A 23,832-nucleotide genomic window follows, 5' to 3' on the forward strand; every position below is an offset into this window, starting at 1 on the left:
GGGCCAAACTACTTGATGGGATGAGTAGAAGTAGTATTTATTGAGCGCTTACTGTGTGCAGAGCACTCTACTAAGCACTGGGAGAGAAAAGACACCGGTAGGGATTAGACGCAGCCCCCGTCCCTTGCCGGGGGTAGGGGGTGGATCACCATCTAAGAGAAGCAGAACAAGGGTGGGTTTCAGCATGGCCCAGTGGAAAAAGCCCGGGCCTGGGAGTCAGAAGGATCTGGTTCTAACCCCGACCTGGCCACCTGTCTGCTGTGTGACCTTGGGCAAGTCACTTCGCTTCTCTTGGCCTCAGTTCCCTCATCTGTAAAATGGGGAGTAATACTAATAATAACTGATGGCATTTGTTAAGCGCTTGCTATGTGCAAAGCGAGCGACTTTGTGGGACAGGGACCGAGTCCAACCCGATCAGCTTGTATCTACCCCAGTGCTTAGTGCGGAGTTTGGCACATAGTAAGCACTTAACAAGTACCACAATGATTATTTCTGAAAACTATGACGTGCCTAATTTTCCAAGCATATCTCCAAGCTTGGGCAACACGGGACACTTCGAAGGAGCTGCTGCAATGTCCATAGAGGGTAGGAACTCAACCTTTAAGGATAGCAGATGGTTGCACAGACAAATTCCATTCAGATCCATCTTTATTCGGTATACGGACTCAGCCAGATACGGTAGATTCAAGAGAGGGGAATTAGAGACAATGGTTACTCCCGAGAATAAAAACTAAATGTCCCAGATAAAATGATATAACGTGAACCCCCTTATCAGTGCCCCCACCAATCAAATACCTCGTTTTTAAAAAGGTTACCTGTGAGGAAATAACGCTTTCTTTAAAAAATAAGGCGGCAGAAATTTCCTACTTAGTCGCTTGATAAAAAAAAGGACAAAAAAAAACCAAACTTTAGATCACATGTGACATTTGTAAAGTATGATGCCTATAATGGCATTTAAAACAGCACTACTTAGAGACGAGCTGTAGTATTACTTTCTCGAATAAAAAATTTTTTTTTAGAAAAATAAAGTACTTTCTGATACAGGTTAAGAATATTCCTTAGGTTAGAAAACATCATCAGTGGTCATTCTTTCCCTTAAAAATTTCAGTAGCAAAAAGGACCATAAACCCAACTCAAAGGAAAGATTGGGCCTCTCTGCCCCTTTTCCCACTAAAAGTCCAATAACAAAAGGAAGGCTGTCAGCCAGAACTCTCGATGCATCAAGCTAAGAAGACGCTCCCGAAGCTGGTGCTCTTTCCCCCATCCGATCTGAAGACGGGGAGAGCGACGGATTGGCCGCTGTGAATGTCACCAGAGGTCTAGGAAGGAATTGGTGGCGTGAGGCCTCTCTCTCCATGCCAGCTAGGATGGCTTCCAAAAAGAAGTCTTCCCTTTTCAAAGGCTGGGCCAGTTTATAGCCGGCCCCCATTAAATAAAACCCTCCCTGAAACAAAAAAAGCAACAAAAAAAAGAAAAGCAGGCTGGCATACCCAGTTTTCTAGCCTAATGGTACGTCACAAAGCTCAAGGCTGAAATGGTCCCAAGGGGGAGGCAGGGGAGGCTGGGGATTCACTTAAGCCGAACCGAAGAGACTTCGGCTGACCGTAGTCGAAAGACAATTTTACCCAGGAGCTAAAAACGAGAAGCGTCGGGACAGAAGAGTCACAACCTCGATAGCGGACGGACTGAGAGATCGACTCTGGGGGAAGGTGGCCGGGTAGCTACCTCGACCCAGGGAGAGCTTCTTCTTGAAGGAGCAGAGAGGAAAGCGAGCTCACCCGTCCCTTCGAAGCTCTGGAGAAAAACATCGCCGCTAGCGGGACCTAGCAACCGAGCAGGGTTAGATCAGGATGAGGCTCTTGGGGCCGCCAGGACCGCCGGGATACTTGAGCATCCAACACGGCCTTGGTCACGGTCCAATTCGGGAGTCTTTTTCACACGGAGTGAAGGACGAAAAGTTCTTACTGGTATCGCCTGAAGCAGCAGACCAGCATAGAATCCGGCACACCAAACTGAATTTGAGGGTGGAAGCTCTCGACCCCAAGCCGTCTCCGCCGGCTCCTCTCGGCTCCCAGAACGCTAGGCTACCGGGGCTGCTTGGGTTATTTTGCTCAAACTGTAAATCGCCGCCTTCTTTCAACAATTAAAAATAAGGTGATGGGACTGGACGGACATCCGGGCCTTCCGCTCCCGGGATCCTTTCAGAGCAACATCTTAACCACCCCCTGAGGCGACGGCAGTGACTGTGGGGGGCCATTCGAAGGCATCTGTGTGAACTCCAGCCGTTTGCCCAACCTGCAGAGGGAAACGACCAGTGTAAGAGGGTGAAATGGTGGACGGCGATTAATGACCCACCCCAACTTGACGGGAACACAGTTTGCGAAGAGAGCAACCCCTTCTCCCCATCCCCCTGGGGAACAGCTTGAGGCCCAGGACAATTCTCAACCTCTAGGAGTCCCTTTCCCCACGTTTGGAATGGGAAACAGAACACTTGCCATTCCCCTGCCGGGCAGTGCTGAGTACAGTGTTTTGCACCCCGTAAGCGCTCAATAAATATGACTGACTGAGTGAATAAATGCTTGGATAAAGACTTATGAGAGTTTCATGGTTAGAAGACTAATGCCTCCTAACAATTTTTACTTATGGTACTTGTTAAGGACTTCCTAGGTGCCGAATTAAGGACGGAGACAGATACAAGCTAATCTGGTTGGATGCGGACCCTATCCCATAAGGGGCTCAGCGTCTATCACCAATTTATAGATGAAGTAACAGGCAGAGAAGTGACTTGCCCAAGGTCACACAGCAGACCAATGGCAGAACCGGGATTAGAACCTAATTCTTTCTGACTCCCAACCCCATGCTCTACCCACTAGGCCGAGCTGCTTTTCAATTCTGAAATTAGAACCCAAGCATGACTTAAAAAAAGAAAACCAATCAAAACTTTAAGCCTCTGTTTTTTTTGTGTTTTTTTTAAGATCTGGCATGGACGCACCAAAACTTCCTGCCTTAAGAAATTAGCAAGTAGATTTCCGAATAAACAACTTAAATCTGGTGTTCTATTTCATTTGAAAAGAGAAGCAGATGGCAGAGAGCGGCAATCATTATTTCTACACTGAAGTCCAATTTCCTGAACCTCTAAAAAAACCGAAATACACTTATTGGGAAAAGGTGCCAGGGTCCGAAGCCCGAAGAATCATCGGCAGATTCAGAATAGAGGCCTGAAGAGGCAGCTGCCAGCTCTGAGAAAATCCATTTATAAACCAGAAAAACCACACCCAAACAAGAAACTGGATTATCCAAACTAGAAATCTCGTCCCCAGCAAGTGTCAAGCCATTAGAAAAGCTACCCACGTGGAGCCCGGCAGAAAAGGAAGCTACCTGTTTGCTCTTTTCCCTTTTTCCATAGCTGGCACCTTGGTTCAGCACAACTAGAGACGCAGCCTGAAATACGAGCTCAGCTCTCTTACGGCTACAAAGGAAATTTGTCAAATGGCACTGACCCTTTATCTCCCGAAGGCACGCTGGTGCTGGCTGGCCTCTTGTCGCCGCTGTCTCTGATCTTGCTCCCTCGCCCCGAGAATGAGGCATTTATCCTGTTCGGAGACTGGTCGTACACAAAGTTTCGGCAAGATGCGAGTTTAGACTCCAAGGCCTAAAGAGAAATAAATACATTTCAGCTCTAAAAATTTGAAAACTGAACCTTATCTGTTGGTCCACAGGTCTTCGTTGGCCAAAGGGATTCGATCGGCTCTCCAATTCAGTTCCAAAGGAATCTGCCACATAATGGAATCAGCAAAGAGGCTTTTCAAATCCTTCGGTCCCCATCTACAATTTGTAACAAATTCCCAGGTGATGACGATGACGGTAATAATAATAATTCATTCAATAGTATTTATTGAGCGCTTACTATGTGCAGAGCACTGTACTAAGCGCTTGGAATGTATAAATCGGTAATAGATAGAGACAGTCCCTGCCCTCTGACGGGCTTACAGCCTAATCACGGGCTTACAGTCTAATCATTGCGCTTGTTAAGAACTTACTTTGTGCCAAATGCTGAAGTATGAGCTGGAGGAGATTCAAGATAAACAGGTCCCACGTGGGGCTCACAGACGTTAAGTAACTCGCCCAAGGTCACACAGCAGGTAAAGTGGCCGAGAAGGAATTAGAACGCAGCTCCTCTGACTCCCAGGTCCGTGTCCTTTCCAAGGGCCATGCCCGAAGCACACGGACGGGGTGGATTTGACGTTCTGCCACCCAGCCGCTTGACCAACACTACTATTATGGGTCCCACTCTGTGGTTACGAGAAAAAGGCATTCTCTCTGTCCGTCCTCACTCCCAAAATGCTGCAGCTGTAGAGGGAATCCTGCCACATTGGACCCTAGGCCTCTGCTTTGCTACGTGGCCTAGTGGAAAGAGGACAGGCCTCGGAGTCAGAGGATGTGAATTCTAATTCCAGTTCGGGCACTTGTCTGCTGCTGTATGACTTTGGGCAAGTCTCTCAACTTCTCTGTGCCTCAGATACCTCATTTGTAAAATGGGGATTAAGACTGTAAGCCCAAGTGGGGCACGGACTGCCGTTAACCTGATTGGCTGAAATCTACCCCGAGGTTTAGTACAGTAACGTGCACAGACTAAGCACTTAAATTCAAAAAAAAAAAAACCCCAAAATAATTTTTAAAAGTGCTCATATCATCACGGCCTACTGGGAGGGGTACAGACCTGATTGGCTGATATCTACTCCAAGGCTTAGTACAGTAACTTGCACATAGTAAGCACTTAAATTCAAACTCCCCTCCCCCCGAAAAATTTTAAAGAGTGCTCCGATCCGCGTGGCCTACTAGGAGGGGTACAGGTCTGGAAGCCAGAGGACCTGGGTTCTATCTAATCCCAGCTCTGCCACATTACCTGCAGTGTGACTTTGGGCAAGTCACAACTTTCCGGGGCCTGTTTCCTCATCTGTAAAATGGAAAGTCAATACCTGATCTCCCACCAACTTCCATACGGGACAGCAGTTCTATCCGACCTGATGAACTTATATCTACCGCATTGCTTAGAACAGTGTTTGGTACATAGCAAGCGTGTAACAAACACCATAATTATCAAATTATTATATCATTTGTACGGCACACTTGGCAAGTGAAAAAAGTTTATAAGCTCCTTGCTGTTCATGTAAATGTTGCTTGGCCTTGTTTTATTTTTCCTTCACTGTTTTCTCCCTGAAACATTTCCAAGCCTCCTCCTCCAAAATTTGCCGCTCTAGGTTGTGGCCTACCGGAAATCCATCACTGGACTTAAATAGGTTCACCAAGGCAAAGGTTTTGCCACCGTGAAAATAAAGCAAAACGGCACTCAGAGAGCATCAGATTCTCTGCAACACTGGCAACAAGAATCCGGGACAATAAAAATGTATCCACAAGTAAAGGTCGTGAGGATGGGGTTTTTTTTTTCTTCTTCTAAAATTAAAGCAGCATCACCAACCATTAATTCCAAGTTTCCAAGAAACTCTACCTGTTTGTATGAAAGAGAACAGGCTGTGCTTAAATTCCGTCACCTTCAGGGCATTATAAAAAATGATAAAGAATGCCTATATTGTTCCCTGAATACAAAGGCAGCCCTCCCTATAGTTAATTTCAAACCTGCAAGGTCAAGTCCTCTGAATTGGCCTCTGCTTCTGTTGATGAAATTAACCCCTGGATGGACAAAAAGAGGTAAAGAGGATCTGGTTGTAAAACGGTAAGCCATTCTCCCTCACTTTCTCCACTGAGAAAATCTGTCGGTTGCATTTGAAAAATGTACTTTGGGAAAAATGGTGCATCTGGACGAAGAAATGCTTAGACCACACAACCTCACTGGGCAAAGGGCTAGAATGGCTTTGTGATCCAGGGCAAACTGCCGGATCCAGGGTTCATTCAGGTTATCACAGGGAAGTGAAAATCTGCCTCAACTGGTTCCTTCCAAGACCTTGCGGACGTCGATGAAATGGTCCCTTTAATGTTACGCATCGCTTTTTTTTCAAAGCTGAACTATTCGATGGCTCCAAATGGCCTGCTTGGATTAGTGAGAAGCAGGAGTAAAATTTAAAATGGGCTGCAGAAAGAGCTTAAATCCAAGTTCACAAATTCCTTCCAACAATTTGCCCATGGATAGATCCAATTTCTGGTATTGTTACCCAACTTTTATTTAACGTCTACAGAGTGGAGGGATCTCATCAAGAACGCGGGAGAAAAGCACCTCCTTTCACTTACCCCCACCTTCCGGAGCAAATCTCCGACAATGTTGAGGGCGGATATTCTGGCTGCCGGTGTGAGAGGAGTCCCACTGCAGGACTCATCCAAACCTTCGGATAAGAGCAAAGAAAAAACAGAGGTGAGTTCAGTTCCCAAATTACGTTTCCACTTACGTTTTCATTCTGAAGAGTTCAACCAGTGGTATTTATTGAGTGCCTCCTTTTTTAAAAAATGGTATTTGTTAAGCCCTTACCGTGCGCCAGGCACAAAGACGCAAGCTAATCAGGTCGAACACAATCCCCGTCTCACACGGGGCTCAGAGTTTTACTCCTCCATTTACAGATGAGGTAACTGAGGCACAGAAGAGTTAAGCGACTTGCCCAAGGTCACACAGAGCAGAAAAATGGCAAAGCTGGCATTACAACCTAGGTCCTTCTGACTTCCAGGCCCATGCTCTTTTCATCAGGCCACGCTGCTTCTCTTCCTCTGTGCACAGTCAGGGCTCGGTGTCTAAGCATTTGGCAGAGTGCCAAAGAGTCAGAAAATGGGATCCATGACCGCATGAGCTCATACTATAGAAGTTTCCTTTTATAGTCTGATCACCACCACCACTAACAGTTGAGTTGAAGAGGGCCTCTCTGAACGAGACCCATTTTCTAAGGAGATCGACCACGTTTTCCCATAGTATCCTTCTGCATTTAAATCTAACAAACTCTACAAAGCCAACAAGCCATTGATAGCATAGAAAAGGAAGTTTGAGAATCTTATTTACTGCTTACTCTCGCTCTCATTCTGGGAAGTAGAGGAGTATTATTAGCTCTGTCTCAAAAATGGGGAAACCAAGGCAGAGGGAGGCTTCAGCCTTCTCGGGAGCCACAACAGTCAGGCAGGGGCCGTGTCGGAAAACACGCTTTTGGTTTCTGGCTAGACTGCATAGTCCACGACGTCGTAGCCATTTCGCCTGCTCTGAAACTATCATTTTCTAACCGCAGCTTCCCGTCTCCCCAGCCCAGGAAGTTTGCTTCTTTAGACTCTTACCTCTCCTTAGGGGCGCAGGTGTTGTTATACCGGCACCAGGTCCCCGATTTCCCACGGGCGTTGAAGACACGGACACGGTGGCCTGCACGGCTGTGTCCGTTCTCTCGGCTGCCTGCGAGGTGTGTACGGGGGTTCGGGGTTTCTCTTGCTTCTGCTGCACTGCCAGCTCCTGTCGTAAGTCTTCAGGGTCGGGAGGTGGAGAGAGGGTACATTTATAAGAACCATAATTATTACTATTACTATTGTTGCTATTATTATTATTACAGAGACTGTCCGACCTGATTAGCTCGTACCTACCCCAGCGCTTAGTATAGTGCTTAACACATAGTAAGCGCTTTATAAATACCATTAAGAAGAATGCTTTGTTGAGAAATCATTTCTGCCAACGTTGCCAAAGGGTCAGTTTTACACATGGCCCTGAGGGAACCTTTTCTCTCGGACGGGTACCAGGACGAGGGTGTCTCCCCTATTGTAAAAATCCGGGAAGCCTAACCAGTCGGCCCTCACCTGATCATTCAGTCGTATTTATTGAGCGCTTACGGTGTGCAGAGCACTGTACTAAGCACTTGGGAGAGTACAATATAACAATAAATAGACACGTTTCCTGCCCACGACGAGTTTACAGTCTGGGGGGGGAGGCAGACATTACTAGAAATAAATAAATGACGGATATGTACCAAAGTGCTGCGGGGCTGGGAGTGGGGATGAATGTAGGGAGCAAGTCAAGGCGACGCAGAAGGGAGAGGGAGAAGAGGAAAGGAGGGTTTAGTCAGGGTCTAGTTGGATCACCGGTCGATAGGGAGGCTATGGCTTCCCGGCACAAGAGGAGGAGCTAGCTGGTTAGCGTTGGCCGTTCAGGGTGAAGAAGAGAAAGTGGGGTGAGTAAAAAGTAGGGGCGAAAGGGCCCGTCAAAACGACCACGTGGCATGGGGCTCAACCTCACCTCTGGCTTCATCCTTCAATCGCTGAACGGACTCCAGGAGATTCTCCTTCTCATCCAGTTCACTCTCCAGAAAGGCATTTCGCTCAATGGCCTGATTCAACCGCTGTTCAAAATCTTCCAAAGACATGATCGTGGCCCTGAGGAGGAGATAAGTGACCCGGGAGTTCAAGCTATAGATCCCACCGTGTCAAAAGACAAAAGGAAAGGTCTGTGGCCAAAGCAGATAAAGAATCCCTTTCTCGGAGAAATCGCCGCCACTCTTTCTTCTGGAGAGGCCGGAGAACGAATGAGGACAGAAAGCACATCTAATGCTGCCCGCCTGTCGCATCGTATTACCACCCGATCCAGTTTCAACCAGCCTACAGTTTGCAAAACCGAAGCTTTCTCTTCTTCACCCTACCGCTTTGCTCTTTCCAAGTCATCATTAGCTTGCTCCAACTCTCGGATGTATTTCTGCAGTTGATCTTTAATTGCTTTAGTCTGCGCCAGGTCATCTTCTAATGAGGAGATCTGCCGGTAACCTTCCGAATGCTGCGTTTCAAACTTTTCCTAATCAAAAATAAAACCAATGCCACGTGAGTGATCCAGTGTTTCGGATGTGCATATTTACCCAATCTCCCTCTTGCCTCACAAAATTAAAATCCGGATCCCAACTACTGACTGAATTACCTAGAGTCTTCTCCCGGAATCTATCCAGGAAAGAAGGATAACATTTTACCTTACCAGACATCTCAAGGATTACCCATTCAATTAATACGGAGCCATCATTTCTGTTAATTGGAAAATACATTTCAAGGAATGGGCCTATTTGATTGGATTCTTCCCCTCCCCCCTCCCGCCCCCCAATCTTTCCAATGTGTGTTCCTGACAACAAAAGCATATTCCCTGCAGCCAGAAGGACTCAGAAGCATGAATGCTTACTGGTGGGAAGATGTTCATTATAAAAAATGATTTACAGAGGTTAATCTTGGGGGTTGTTTATCTGTTCAGAAAGGGGAGGGATGACCTCCAAAGACTTGTATGAAACTAGCAATTCGGATTACAGATCGGTTAACTAAGAAAAATTTAAAAAGAGGGAAAAAAACAAATCTTGCCTCTGATTTTTCTATATATCAGTGGTAGAATATCATTAATTTTTTCCTGGTGTCTAAAATGGATTGAATCATTCAGAGCAGAGGCTTTCATTTGGGAAGACGGTCTAATTTAAAACTAAAAAAGTACCACTCCTTTTCTTTACTGGTTGTGTAAACAAAGCCATCTCTAGAATCAAATAGGAGGCAGTCACTGGAAGTGCAGTAAATGATGTAATCGAGGCCTAGAGCATGAAAAAAACCTCCAAGAAACTTGCATATTAATGACAGGGAGACAGCAGCAAATACATTCTCTATTCTTACAGCTTTTGTTCCCTTCAGAGCTCTGGTTCTTGGCTCCGAGACTCTGGTATCAGCGTCAGATAAAAAGTTCCCAAACAAGGAAGCAGAGGAGATGTCACTTCCCAGTAACGCCCCTACGCTCATACCAGAGGCCCTAGGCAAGGCTTTGCTAGTATTACATCATTTATTTGCAGATTCTCTATAAACTCTCAATCAAGAACCTAGGGAGGTGGATGAGCCACATACAGTGTGTGGCTTGAAAACTGATCTAAATTCGGACCCAGGTCCTGAGAGCAAAGCTATCCGACCTCTTTACACATCGAGATTTCAAATCTTCTCTCCGACAGTCGGAGGAGAAAAACCGTCGCTGAGATGTTCCGCTTTTGTTTTCTGCTAATTATAATAAATCGTCAGCTGAGGCAGTCTCAATGGATTCTCTGTCTCTTCCCGCACAGGCTTTTATAGTCGGATCAGAATGAATGAGTCAATTGTCAACGAGCTGCTCTCTTAGGAGCGTACTGGAACAGAGTGTGTTAAAATGAAATCTTTTTTATCCTGGAGTCTTACTTTTTAATACACGCTTGGGTATTTTTTTGTGAGAGGGTTTTTTTTAAGCTGCAATTCGCTCCACTACTCTATCTCCCTATCCCTTTCCCAATTAGGAGCTTTTGGGATGTTTTGAGGAATTAATCTTCCACCATCGGTGTTACTTCTTGCACTTCCAAAATGTGTTAAGTGCTGGTCCATTAGATTGTAAACTCACTGATGACAGGGACTTTGTCTTCTCCTATTGCATGTTTCCCAAAGCACCTTGAACAGGGTCCTGAATATAACAGACAATTAATAAATATGTGGGGGCGGGGAGGAGGAGGAGGAGGAAGAAGGGGAAGAGGAAGGGGCAGGAGCTTATGATCTAGGATAACTGTCATCTTAATGGGATTTCATAGTTTTAAATTTCTACTGACCTGTAGCTCTGGAGGAGAAATGGAGGCAATTCTGCTTTACCTTTGAGGACCCAGAGGGAAAATTAATTCTATGACTAGTGATCAAGGTGGCTTCCCCTCCCGGCAGAGGGTCTCCAAGGACTTTCCAGACATTAAAGCACGCCTACGCACATATCCTTTATTTATATTAATGTCTGTCTCCCCGTCTAGCTCACTGGGGGCAGGGAACGTATCTACCAACTCTGTTACATTAGTACAGTGCTCTGCGCATTGTAAGTGCTCAATAAATATGATTGATTGATTGCTCCTAGAGGATTGCCTGTGGTACTATGTTAACTGCACAAAGGTAGCTCTGACCTACCAAAAATTAGGAAATCATAAAAAAATTTCCTTAGCACATCTTGCCCTCTCTCCTCACAGTTAGAAGCCCACGAACTCCCACGATTTAATTTTCTGTCAAGTCTCCTTTACCTTAATTGTTTCAAGTTCCATGCGGAGGCGATTATTTTCTGACAATAGGTCCCGGTTCCTGGTTTCCATTTGTTGCAACTGCGCTTCTAGTTCCGCTTCGTATTCTCTGCTTCCTTCTTGAAATTCACGCAGTTCCTCCTCTGAATTCTCTGCCCTACAACAGAATACCCCATCCCCAGATTACTTCTTGGTGTTCACCAAGAACATTTTGGACTAACTTAATAAACACCCTCTAAAATGCCACCTCTTGATCCTCCAACTTTTTCCCCAATTCCCGGATCACTTCCCCAACTCCTGGGAAGCAGAGAGGCTCAGTGGAAAGAGCCCTGGGAATTAGAGGACTTGGGTACTGATCCTGGCTCTGCCACTTGTCTACCGGGAGACCTTGGGCACCTCATTTAACTTCTCTGTGCTTCTCAATTTGAGAAGCAGCGTGGCTCAGTGGAAAAGAGCACGGGCTTTGGAGTCAGAGGTCATGGGTTCGAACCCCGGCTCTGCCACTTGTCAGCTGTGTGACTTTGGGCAAGTCACTTCACTTCTCGGTGCCTCAGTTACCTCATCTGGAAAATGGGGATTAAGACTGTGAGCCCCACGTGGGACAACCTGATTCCCCTTTGTCTACCCCAGCGCTTAGAACAGTGCTCGGCACATAGTAAGCGCTTAACAAATACCAAAATTAAATTAAATTAATTAATCAATTTCCTCAGCTGTGCAAAGGGGATTCAATACTTTTTCTCCCTCCTACTCGAGTACCATGTGGGACAGGGATTGTGTCCAACCTGATTAACTAGTATCTATCCCAAAGCTTAGAATCGTGCTTGACACAGAGTAAACACTTAAATGCCATAACAGATACATAAATAACTTAAAGGGCTAACACCAAATCCTATTCTAAAGTACTTTAAATCCCTATTTACAGAAAATAAGAACCACTGGAATGATACCTTTTCTTTTGAGTTATATGAGAAATAAAAAGGGCAACTTAATGCCGTAAGCTATCTTTTTGGACACTGATGTATGGTCACCCCGAAACCAAGATTTGATTAAAGAAACCCACCACGCTGAGCCTGGGGAGAGAGGCCTTTAGTTGATTCTCACAATTACAGGATATTTGTAGACTGCAAGCTCCTTGTGAGTAGGGAACACGTCTACAAATTCTGTTGTATCCACTTCGCTCCCCTTCTCACTGTACCTCGATCTCATCTCTCTCACTGCCCATGTCTTGCCACTTCCCTCCCTCTTCAAATCCGATGGACAATTACCCTCCTCGCCCCCTTCAAAGTCTTATCAAAGGCACATCTCCTCCAAGAGGCCTTCCCTGACTAAGCCCTCATTTCCTCTTCTCCCACTCCCTTCTGTTTCGCCCTGACTTGCTCCCTTTATTCATTCCCCCCCGCCCAGCCCCACAGCACTTAAGTACCTACCTGTCATTTATTTATTTATATTAATGTCTGTTTCCCGCTCTCGACTCTGAGCTCATTGTGGGCAGGGAATGTGTCTCTTTATTGTCATACTGTACTCTCCCAAGCACTTAGTACAGTAGTCTGCGCACAGTAAGCGCTCAATAAATAAGATTGAATGAATGCAAACTTTCCCAAGTACTCAGTTCAGGGCTCTGCCCATAGTAAGGACTCAATAAAAACCATTGATTCATTGATGAAATCTAATACAAAATCCACAAGGGCAAAAGGGGGGGCACGGAGGAGAATGGTTGGCATTTGTTGAACTCACCGTTGCTTATACTTCATAGCCAGGTCTTTCCAATAACTTGTTTCTTCCTCCACAGAGCTGAAACTATTTCTTCCTGAGTCTTCCATGATGAAACTGTGGAGTACGCTCAGGAGCTCACTTCATGGTGCCTGAAGGAAGAGGCACAAAATGACATACACATCTGACATCACAAAAACTCAATCTTCAGTCGAGATCTCACATCATTCATGTTCTTTTTATCCTCCAGAGACAAACTGTGCCAGAGTATCAATATTAAAGAACAAAAAGCCAAACATTTCATGACACAACCACCCCCAAAACAAAAGTTCTGACTAGGGAGAGGGGCAAACCCCCATGTAAACTGACATTTGTGTGACGAAGCGTTAGAGAAGAAGTGTGGCCTAGTAGACACAGCAGTGGCCTGGGAGTCAGAAGGACCTGGGTTCTAATCCCAGCTCTGCCATTGGTCAGCTATGGGACGCTGGGCAAGTCACTTCACTTCTCTGGACCTCAGTTACCTCACCTGTAAAATAGGGATTATTAATAATGACAATAATGGTCATAATAATGGTATTATAATGTTGTTTAAGCACTTACTATGCATCAAGCACCATTCTAAGCGCTGGGGCAGATACAAGGTAATCAGGTTGGCCACAATCCCTGTCCCACATGGGGCTCACAGTCTTAATCCCCATTTTAGAGATGAAGAAACTGAGGCCCAGAGAAGTTAAGTGACTTGCCCAAGGTCACCCAGCAGACACAGGGCAGAGCTGGGATTAGAACCTAGGTCCTTCCTACTCCCAGGCCCGTCCTCTATCCACAAGGCATGCACCCCAACTGTGTCCAACCTGATCAGTTTGTATCTACCCCAGTGCTTAGTACAGTGCCGGGCACAGTGTAAGCACTTAATAAATAACATTTAAAAACTGTTCATTTGTTCGGCTTCCTGCTTTTGTTAAATATGTCTATCTCTCCCTTTCCAAAGTGTCTGGGTTACATCATCTTCATTCTGCAATAAATAAAATCCCTTTAGTGCCTAAAAGAGTGGCATGCACCAGAGAGCACTCAAATATCAGATGACGATAACCACGACATGCAGCGAGAAAGAAATTCACAAGGGGCCCACAGAGGCTCCCCCTCCACGGCAGAGTCCACATCTCGAAATAAAGAGGAATCTCCTCAGGAGACATTAATAGCGTCAGGCAAGGAGGTAAAAGGCTAGGTTCAGTTGTTGAAAAAGCAAACAAAGCTTTAAAACCGTGTACCTAGAAGAGAATGAACTTTGGTAAAGTGCTCTCTCTTAATTATCTCAACAGCCCTGACTGTAAAATGAGCGAGGAGCTCTCGGTTTAAAGCTTTTTCTAAGACTAGATCCTAGCGTTACTGGACGTGCCAGCTTTCTGATGCTTCCTAACCTGAGGGAGAGGTGAAAAGGATCAAATCAGGAATATTTCTGGAGCAAATGCCCTCTGAAGTGTAGAGCGAGGCCCTAATTACACAAGGCCCAGTCAGGCACTCCTGGGAAAAGGGAGGAATTGAGGGTAATGTCACACACCTTACTTACACTGGGGCAGTGTGAGAAGCAGCATGGCCTACTGGAAAGAGCCCGGGGCCTGGGAGTCAGAGGACCGGGGTTCTAATCCCGGCTCTGCCACGTACCTGCTCCTCTATGACCTCGGGCGAGTCGCTTCACTTCTCTGGGCCTCGGTTTCCTCATCTGCCAAATGGGGATTCGATACCTGTTCTTCCTCCTACTTAGACTGTGAGCCCCATGTGGGAACCTGATGATCTTGAATCTAACCCCAGTGCTTAGTACAGTGCGTGGCACATGGTAAAGCACTTAACTACCACCATCCAGCACTATTTCTCAAGCCTTAAATCGAGAAGACAAATTTCGGAGGAAAGGATTGACTACATATTAAATGCCTCTATCTTAAAAGCAAGTTTTCAGGAGACTTCCACCATCACTTCTCGGGCAGAGCTAAGCAAGAGGTTTACTTGCTACCACACAATTAGGCATTAATTTGGTTTTCTAGTACCCCTCAGAAACATTTCAAAGCTTTTGTCCTGGGAATCAAACATCCTGAGGGCTGGATGTCTCTCCTCCCCCGATTTGTATGTTCTTGGGTGCCCAAAACAACATTTTTCATGGTCCAAATAAAAACTGGACCCGGGCCCGCGAGTCAGAAGGACCCAGGTTCTGATCCCAGCTCCGCCATTTGTCAGCTGTTTGACCGTGGGTAAGTCGCTTCCCTTCTCCGAGCCTCAGTTACCTCATTCGTAGAACGGGGATGAAGACTGTGAGCCCCCAGTGGGACACGGACTGTGTCCAACCTGATTAGCTTGTATCTACCCCAGCGCTTAATACAGTGCCTGCCACATAGTAAGCGCTTAGCAAATACCATCAAAAAACAAAATGAAACCAAAAAAAAAAAGAGAGAGAGCCCCAATCCCCACACCTACAACCCGAAATGGGATCTATGAGAAAAATACGGTGTAGAGGATAGAGCTGAGGCCTGGGAGTCAGAAGGTTCTAATCCCGGCTCGGCCACTTCTCTGCTGTGTGACCTTGGCCAAGTCACTTCACTTCTCGGGGCCTCAGTTACCTCATCTGTAAAATGGGGATTGAGAGTGAGCCCCAGGTGAGTCAGGGACTGTGTCCAACCCGACTGTATCCACCCCAGCGCTTAGTACAGTGCCAGGCACATAGTAAGCGCTTACAAATACCACAATTATTATTATTACCGTCCCACTGCTTCTGGGGGCAAAGAGGGACCAGCATCAAGAAACATCATCTAAGCCTGTCACCTTGACCCCCCACACCTGCCTTTTCCATATTTCATTCAGGCAGAAGCCAGCATTTGCCAAAGTAAAATGTTCTCTGCAAGAAGGGTGCTTCGCTGGCTTTAATCCTATTCCGCAGGTGTGTGCCTGCCAGGGCCACGATTAGCGAGAAATGCATGCCCCAGCTTCTTCCCTCTATCGCTGCTTTGAAGAGAGACGTAATCTGTCCGCAAAATTGACGGGTTTGGATACAGTAGAAATATCTGCCCCAACACGCGTGCTCAGGAGGAGTAAAACTGGAACCGATCGCATATGAACGGGAGACGCGTACCCTCGTAAAATTCTGTCGTTTCGCTTTCAGAAGGCCACGCGCTATGGGTTAGAGCCATCGGACCAAAAACGTCTACCTTAAAAATACACACTTGGGGTGTTCTTCTGATTTCAATTCGCAGAAAAAGCAGAACACTCTTGTTGAGGTTTTTGCAATCTGCCAGCACAGCTAGTCTCAGGCATTACAAAAACCCATGAAGCCAACAGGAACTGATGTTACACACTCCTCCCTCTCCTCCTCTTCCTCCTCCTCCTCCCCTCTTGACCAGAAAACAAAACAAAGTCACCCAAAAAGAAGCTGCCAAATATCATCGGCACATTCTCCAACAGCTTTGCGATTATGATGCAAGCCTCACATCCTGGAAAAATGATATCACCGGAGCAAACGTGGTCAGAGCCGGCGAGACCGGCTTCTGGAGGAAAGTTAACTTGAATGTGTGTGTACTTCCAAAGCTTTACGCAGATGAACATCTACACAGGCTTCCTGTTCACATGACTCAGAGTCCTATGAAATAGTCTTGCGAGAGATGGGGAGGGCAAAAGCCCTGGCTCGGGACATCAACAAACCAGGCCGAGTGAAAGAATAATAACATACCTGGAAGGATGATGTGCTGTGGTTTCCAAAAGGGGTCATTTGACTGGACCGGGGACAAGGAAAGGCAGGGGCCGTGGAGGCCATTCCTTCCCCTCTCTCTCTTTTCTAAAAATGGCATTCATTAAGCCCTAACTGTGTTCCAGGCACTGTCCTACGAGCTGCGGAACGTTCAAGTTCATCGGGTTGGCCGCTGTCCATCTTCCACATGAGGCTCACCGTGTAATCCCCATTTGACAGATGAGGTAACTGAGGCACAGAGAAGTGATTTGATTTGCCCAAGGTCACACAGCAGACAAGCGGCAGAGCCAGGAATAGAACCCAGGTCTGCCGACTTCCAGATCTGTGGTCTTTTCACTAAGCCACGCTGCTTCCCGGTCTCTCGCCTCCCCGCTGTCTGTCTCTGTACTCTGTCTCTCCTCTCTCTCCTTTCAGTGTGTGTCTCTTTCTGTCTCTGCCCTCTGTCTCTTCTCTCCCCTCTGTGACTGTCTCTCTCCTCTGTCTCTCCCTCTCTGTCTGTCCTCTTTCTCTCACTGTCTCTCCTCCCTCTATCTGAGTCTCCTCTCTCTCTCTCTCCCTGTCTTTCTCTCCTCTCTCTCTGTCTCTCCTCTCTCTCTGTCTCTCCTCTCTGTCTTTCCTCTCCCTCTCTCTCTCCCAAGCAAGACTCTTAAGCACCCTTCATCTCAGCCTGAAACTAACTTCAGAGCCCAAGGGGAGGAGAAACCTTGGACTGAAAAACTGCCAGACATCAAAGATAGCTCTCTAGGGGGAAGAAACAGGCCGGGAAGCCCCGTCAATCACCCAAAACCCTCCCCATTACTGAAATGTGGCATCCCGGTGCAGTCGACGGAAAGGAACACACATCAGACTCCAAACCAGCATCCTCGGCAAAGGCCAACTTCTTTAAAAGGAGGCGAAAAAGGTCATCGGCCCCAAGGTAAAAAGAACCGGCCTCTTCTTGCAAACTGTGAAGAAGTGAGCCAAGGCACCTTAAATTCTCCTGACAATCTGAAATGGCTCTGAGAAAAATCCCAGTGCACATCAGGGAGGATGGGTCACGCAGAAGACGGGATTCCCCTCCACCTCAGAAGCAGCACAGGCTAGTGGATAGAGCACGGGCCAGGGACCTGGGTTCTAACCCTGCCTCCGCCACTCGTCTGCTGTGTGACCTTAGGAAAGTCACTTCTCCGCCTCAGTTACCTCATCTATAAATTGGGGATAGCCCGTGAACCCCATGCAAGAGATGGACTCTGTCTAACCTGTCTCCAATCTACCCCCAGCCTTCAGAAGAGTGACTAGCACAGAGTACGGACTTGCGAATTGCTTGATTCTATTTATCTTGATTCTATTTATTGCTATTGTTCTCGTCTGTCCTTCTCCCCCGATTTGACCGTAAGCCCGTCAATGGGCCGGGACTGTCTCTCTCTGTTACCGAATTGTACACTCCAAGTGCTCTGCACATAGTAAGCGCTCAATAAATACTATTGAGTGAATGAATGAAAAGAAATAAAATCTGCCAACTGTCGTGTATTACACTATTCCAAGTGCTTAGTACAGCGCTCTCTGCACACAGTAAGCGCTCAACAGAACAGTGCTTTGCACTCAGTGTTTTACAAATGCCATTATTATTATTATTATTGTTAAAGACTGCTTGATTAAAAGAAAAGAAAACCGCAGAGCGGTCCCCAGCCCAGGGAATGCAGACGGCCAAGGGGAACCCAGAAATGTCCTGCCTCCAGCTTGTCCCAACTCAAAGTTTTGGGGGAGACCCAGGGAAAGTACAGGCCACGGGAGCAGGGGGGGGTCCCCGCGGGGTCCCCCAAGTGAGCCCGTTGTGGGCAGCGAATGGGTCCGTTTGTGAGTCTAGTGTCCTCTCATTCATTCATTCATTCATTCATTCAATCGTATTTACTGAGCGCTTACTACGTGCTGAGCACTGTCCTGAGCGCTTGGAAAGTACAACTGGGCCACAGATAGAGACCATCCCTGACCCAAAACGGGCTCCCAGTCCAAACGGGGGAGACAGCGGAATAAAACAGATCAAAACAAGTAGTCTGGCGTCAATCTCATCAAGATCCCAAGCGCTTAGTACAGTGCCCTGCACATAGTAAGCGCTCAGAAAGAGCCCGGGCTGGGGAGGCAGAGGTCATGGGTTCGAATCCCGGCTCTGCCACTTGGCAGCCGGGTGACTGGGCGAGTCACTTCACTTCTCTGGGCGTCAGTGACCTCATCTATCAAATGGGGATGAAGACTGGGAGCCTCACGGGGGACAACCTGGTGACCTTGTATCTCCCCCCAGCGCTTAGAACAGCGCTCTGCACGTAGTAAGCGCTTAACAAATACCAACATTATTCCTATTGAATGAATACGATTATTCCTAGGAGGAGCAATCATCATCATCATAATAAGGCCGAGCGGGGTGATCGGATGGGGGGGGGGTGCAGCGGGGTGGGGTGAAAAGGGGAAACTGAGGCAGGAAGGAGGGGCGGGAGGGCGTTGGGGGGCGGTTGGAGCCGGTCCGGTCCGCACTTACCCGGGCTCCGGGCTCCGGGCTGCAGCTCGGGCTCCGGCTCCGGTCCGATCCCGGCGGGGTCCGGTCCGGGTGACGGTGGGGGTCGAGGGGGGGGGGGGGGGCGGCTGCGCGCGCCGCCGGCCCAAGGGAGGGAGGGAGGGGGCGGAGCCAGCCCGCAGGCCCCGCCCCCTCGGCCGGCGCCGCTCCCCATTGGCTGCGGCGCCACGGGCGTCCCCCGCCTCCACCAATCGGAGCCTCGGGGCGCCTTTTGGAAACTTTTTTCCCTCCCCCCCGCTGGGGCCGCAGCGCCTCCCGCTGCGCGAGTGCGTCCGCGCTGGGCCGCGCCCCTGGAGCCCGATCCCTCCGCCGGGCCGGCGCTCGATCCGCCTGTCAATCAATCCCTCCAGCCCTCCAATCAATCAATCACTGGACCCTTTTGATCCCTGCCCCCTCCTGGGTGGAGCCCGGGCCTGGGAGCCTCAAGGACCTGGTTTTCATCCCGCCTCTGCCACTCGTAAGCTGGGTGACCTTGGGCTAGTCGCTCCTCTGGGCCTCACTTTCCTCCTCTGCAAAATAATCCTAGTCATGTTGGTATTTGTTAAGCGCCTGCTCTGTGCCGAGCACTGTGCTAAGCGCTCCCTGGAAAGAGCCCGGGCTTGGGAGTCAGAGGTCGTGGGTGCTAATCCCACCTTTGCCACGCGTCCGCTGTGTGACCTTGGACAAGTCACTTCCCTTCCCTGGGCCTCAGTTCCCTCATCTGTCAAATGGGGAGGAAGCCTGTGAGCCTCCCGTGGGGCCACCTGAGGACCCTGCATCTCCCCCAGCGCTTAGAACAGTGCTCGGCACCTAGTAAGCGCTTCACGAATACCAACATTATTCTTATTATGGGCCCCCTTTAGGCTCCCAGTCTTCATCCCCATTTGACCGATGAGGTCACTGAGGCCCAGAGAAGTGAAGTGACTCGCCCACAGTCCCCCGGCTGACCAGGGGCAGGGGGGGGGGGGAATTCGAACCCATGACCTCTGACCTCCCCAGCCCGGGCTCTTGCCACTGAGCCAAGCTGCTTCTCTGATGGGATTCATGGATTAAAATGGATTAAAAGTGTGAGACGGGGACTGGGTCCGACCCCGTTGGCGCGGATCGCCGCGCTTCGGACCGGGCCTGGCCCATAGGCAGCGGCGCGCAACAAATCTCATCGTGATTATTATTTATTGAGCGCTTGTCGTGGGGTTTCTGAAGCGCTTACCGGGTGCTGGGGCCCGGCCCGTAGTAAACGTTTAAGAAATATCGTAATTATCATTATCTATCGAGCGCTTCGTATGGGATTTAAGTCGTAGTTCATGGGTTCGAATCCCGGCTCCGCCACTTGCCGGCTGTGTGACTTTGGGCCAGTCACTTCACTTCTCTGTGCCTCAGTTACCTCATCTGGAAAATGGGGATGAAGACTGTGAGCCCCACGTGGGACATCCTGTTTCCCCTGTGTCTACCCCAGCGCTTAGAACAGTGCTTTGCACGTAGTAAGCGCTTAACAAATACCACCATTTATTTATTTTTCATTTATTTATTTAGCTTATCGAGAGGCAGCGTGGCTCGGTGGAAAGAGCACAGGCTTGGGAGTCGGAGGTCATGAGTTCGAATCCCAGCTCCGCCACTTGTCAGCTGTGTGACGGTGGGCGAGTCACTTAACTTCTCTGTGCCTCAGTTACCTCATCTGGAAAATGGGGATTAACTGTGAGCCTCCCGTGGGACCACCCGATGACCCTGGATCTCCCCCGGCGCTTAGAACAGTGCTCGGCACATAGACAGCGCTTAACAAATACCAACATTATTATTAAGTCACTTCACTGGGCCTCAGTTACCTCATCTGGAAAATGGGGATTAACTGTGAGCCTCCCGTGGGACCACCCGATGACCCTGGATCTCCCCCAGCGCTTAGAACTGTGCTCGGCACATAGTAAGCGTTTAACAAATACCAACATTATTATTAAGTCACTTCACTGGGCCTCAGTTACCTCATCTGGAAAATGGGGATTAACTGTGAGCCTCCCGTGGGACCACCCGATGACCCTGGATCTCCCCCGGCGCTTAGAACAGTGCTCTGCACCTTGTAAGCGCTTAACAAATACCAACATTATTATTATTTCTTAAGTGCTTCCTGGGTGACAGGGCCTGGCCCATAGTAAGCGTTTAACAAGTATCACAGTGATTATCATTTATTGAGCGTTTGTCACGGTGTTTCTTAAGTGCTTACCAGGTACCAGGGCCTGGCCCATAGTAAGCGTTTAACAAATATCATAATTATTCTTTATTGAGCGCTTGTCATAGTGTTTCTTAAGCGCTTCCCGAGTGCCTGGCCCGTAGTAAGCGCTTAACAAATATCACAATTCTTACTGAGCGCTTGTCATGGTGTTTCTTCGATGCTTCCTGGGTTCCAGGGCCTGGCCTATAGTGAGCGTTTAACAAGTATCATAATGATTATTATTTATTGAGCATTCGTCATGGTGTTTCTGAAGTGCTTACCAGGTGCCAGGGCCTGGCCCATAGTAAGTGTTTCATAAATACCACAATTATTATTTATTGAGCGCTTGTCATGGTGTTTCTTAAACATTTACTGAGTGCCAGGGCCTGGCCCATAGTAAGCGCTTAACAAATATCACAGTTATTATTGAACACTTGTCATGGTGTTTCTAAAGTGCTTCCTGGGTTCCAGGGCCTGGCCCATAGTGAGCGTTTAACAGGTATCATAATTATTATTATTTATCGAGCGCTTGTTTTGGTGTTTCTTAAGTGCTTCCCGGGTGCCAGGGCCTGCCTGACCCATAGTAAGCGCTTAACAAATATCAGAATGATTATTATTTATTGAGCGCTTGTCATGGTGTTTCTTAAGCACTTACCGGGTGCCAGGGCCTGGCCCATAGTAAGCGTTTAACAAATATCACATTTGTTATTATTTATTGAGCGCTTGTCTTGGTGTTTCTTAACCACTTACCGAGTGCCAGGGCCTGCCCCACAGTAAGCGTTTAACAAATATCGGAACGATTATTATTTATCGAGCGCTTGTTACAGTGTTTCTTAAGCGCTTCCCGGGTGCCGGGGCCTGTCCCGTAGTAAGCGTTTAACAAATATCACAATTTTTATTCTTTATCGAGCACTTGTTATGGTATTTCTTAAGCGCTTACCGGGTGCCAGGCCCTGTACTAAGCGCTGAGGTAGATACACGTTAAATCGGATTCATTCATTCGATCGTATTTATGGAGGGTTTTAGCGTGCGCGAAGCACTGTGCTAAGCGCTTGGCAGAAAACGATGTAATGATGAACAGACATAAGGATATAGTGCCGTCGTTCACTCAGGCAATCGTATACAGATGTGTTATGTAGACGTATGTACACACCTGTAATTTAATAATAATGAATAATTATCGATTTCTAATTTATTTATTTCTATGAATGTCTGCGTCCCCCTCGTTGAAGGCAGGAACTGGGTCTTTTTGTTGTTCTGTTGCACTCTCCCTAGCGCTCAGGGCAGTGCTTTGCACACAGGAAGTGCTCAATAAACAGAATCGGGCAGAATTATAACTTTAGAAGAGGTCACAGCTATTTACGGGGTGAAGAATTACACCAGACGCGTCCTTGCTAAATCTTTATTTATTTAATTTTAAAGTAACTCCTTTCCCCACGCTCTCCACTAGGTTGCAGGACAGTGCTGTAACAGCCATTTGATTTGGATTCTTTCTTTTGCTCTTTTTTCTTCCTTTCTTTCTTTTTCTCTCTTCCTTTCTTTCCTTCTCTCTTCCTTTATTTCTTCCTGAAACATCCATTTGATTTGTATGTGCTTTCTTCCTTTCTTTTTCTCTCTTTCTCTTTATTCCTTCTTTTTTCCCTTTCTTCCTTTATTTCTTCCTGAAACGTCCATTTGATTTGTCTACTCTTTCTTCCTTTCTTTTTCTCTCTTTCCTTCTTTCTTCTTTTATTTCTTCCTGAAACATCCATTTGATTTGTATACTCTTTCTTCCTTTTTCTCTTTCTCCTTCTTTCCTTCTTTCTTCCTTTCTTCCTCTATTTCTTCCAGAAACATCCATTTGATGTGTATACTCTTTATTCCTTTCTTTTTCTCTCTCTCCTTCTTTCCTTCTTTCTTCCTTTCTTCCTCTATTTCTTCCTGAAACATCCATTTGATTTGTATACTCTTTCTTTCTTCCTTTTTTTTTCTTTCTTCCTCTTTCTTTTTCTCTCTTTCTTTCTTCCTTTCTTTTTTCTCTTTCTTTCCTTTTTTCTCCCTTTATTTCTTCCTGAAACATCCATTTGATCTGTACACTCTTCCTTTTTTCCTTTCTTTTTCTCTCTTTCTCTTCTTTCTCTCTCTTCTCTCCCCCGATTAGACCGTAAGCCCGTCAAACGGCAGGGACCGTCTCTATCTGTTGCCGACTTGTTCATCCCAAGCGCTTAGTACAGTGCTCTGCACATAGTAAGCGCTCAATAAATACTATTGAATGAATTAATTCTTTGTTCCTTTCTTTTTCTCTTTCTTTCCTTCTTTCTTGCTTTTTTCCTTTATTTCCTTTTCTCTCTCTCTTCGTTCCTCCTTTCTCTTTCTCTTTTTTTTCTTCTTCCTTCCTTCCTTTATTTCATCCTGAAACATCCATTTGATTTGTATACTTTCTTCCTTTCTTTTTCTCTCTTTCTCCTTCCTTCTTTCTTCCTCTATTTCTGATTTTGGCATTTGTTGCTACATTGTATCCCTTTTATGCTCTATCATATATTGCACTTACTGCTTATGCTCCAAAGAGGTTTCAATTTAAATATCTTGTAAATCAATATCTTTAAACCTTTTGCCAGTTTAGGGTGGGGGAGAAGGAAGGTAAGAAGCAGTGTGGTCTAGTGGTTCAAGCGTGGGCCTGGAAGTCAGA

At 47.1% G+C, this 23,832-nt stretch overlaps 1 protein-coding gene across 1 annotated transcript; it reads right to left on the reverse strand.

Moving 5' to 3' along the window:
* Nucleotides 1–630: 630 nt before the first annotated feature.
* Nucleotides 631–19,002, reverse strand: NDE1 (nudE neurodevelopment protein 1). The gene is made up of 9 exons (XM_029057944.1): nt 18,947–19,002; nt 12,729–12,856; nt 10,998–11,151; nt 8,610–8,758; nt 8,210–8,346; nt 7,267–7,446; nt 6,247–6,338; nt 3,501–3,652; nt 631–2,295 (listed from the first exon to the last, which is right to left on the reverse strand). Exons 2-9 carry the CDS (start codon nt 12,812–12,814, stop codon nt 2,202–2,204), a joined length of 1,044 nt encoding a protein of 347 aa, XP_028913777.1. The 5' UTR covers nt 12,815–12,856; nt 18,947–19,002; the 3' UTR covers nt 631–2,201.
* Nucleotides 19,003–23,832: the final 4,830 nt, after the last annotated feature.

Source organism: Ornithorhynchus anatinus, chromosome 2 (genome assembly GCF_004115215.2).
Source record: "Ornithorhynchus anatinus isolate Pmale09 chromosome 2, mOrnAna1.pri.v4, whole genome shotgun sequence".
Classification (NCBI taxonomy): Eukaryota; Metazoa; Chordata; class Mammalia; order Monotremata; family Ornithorhynchidae; genus Ornithorhynchus; species Ornithorhynchus anatinus.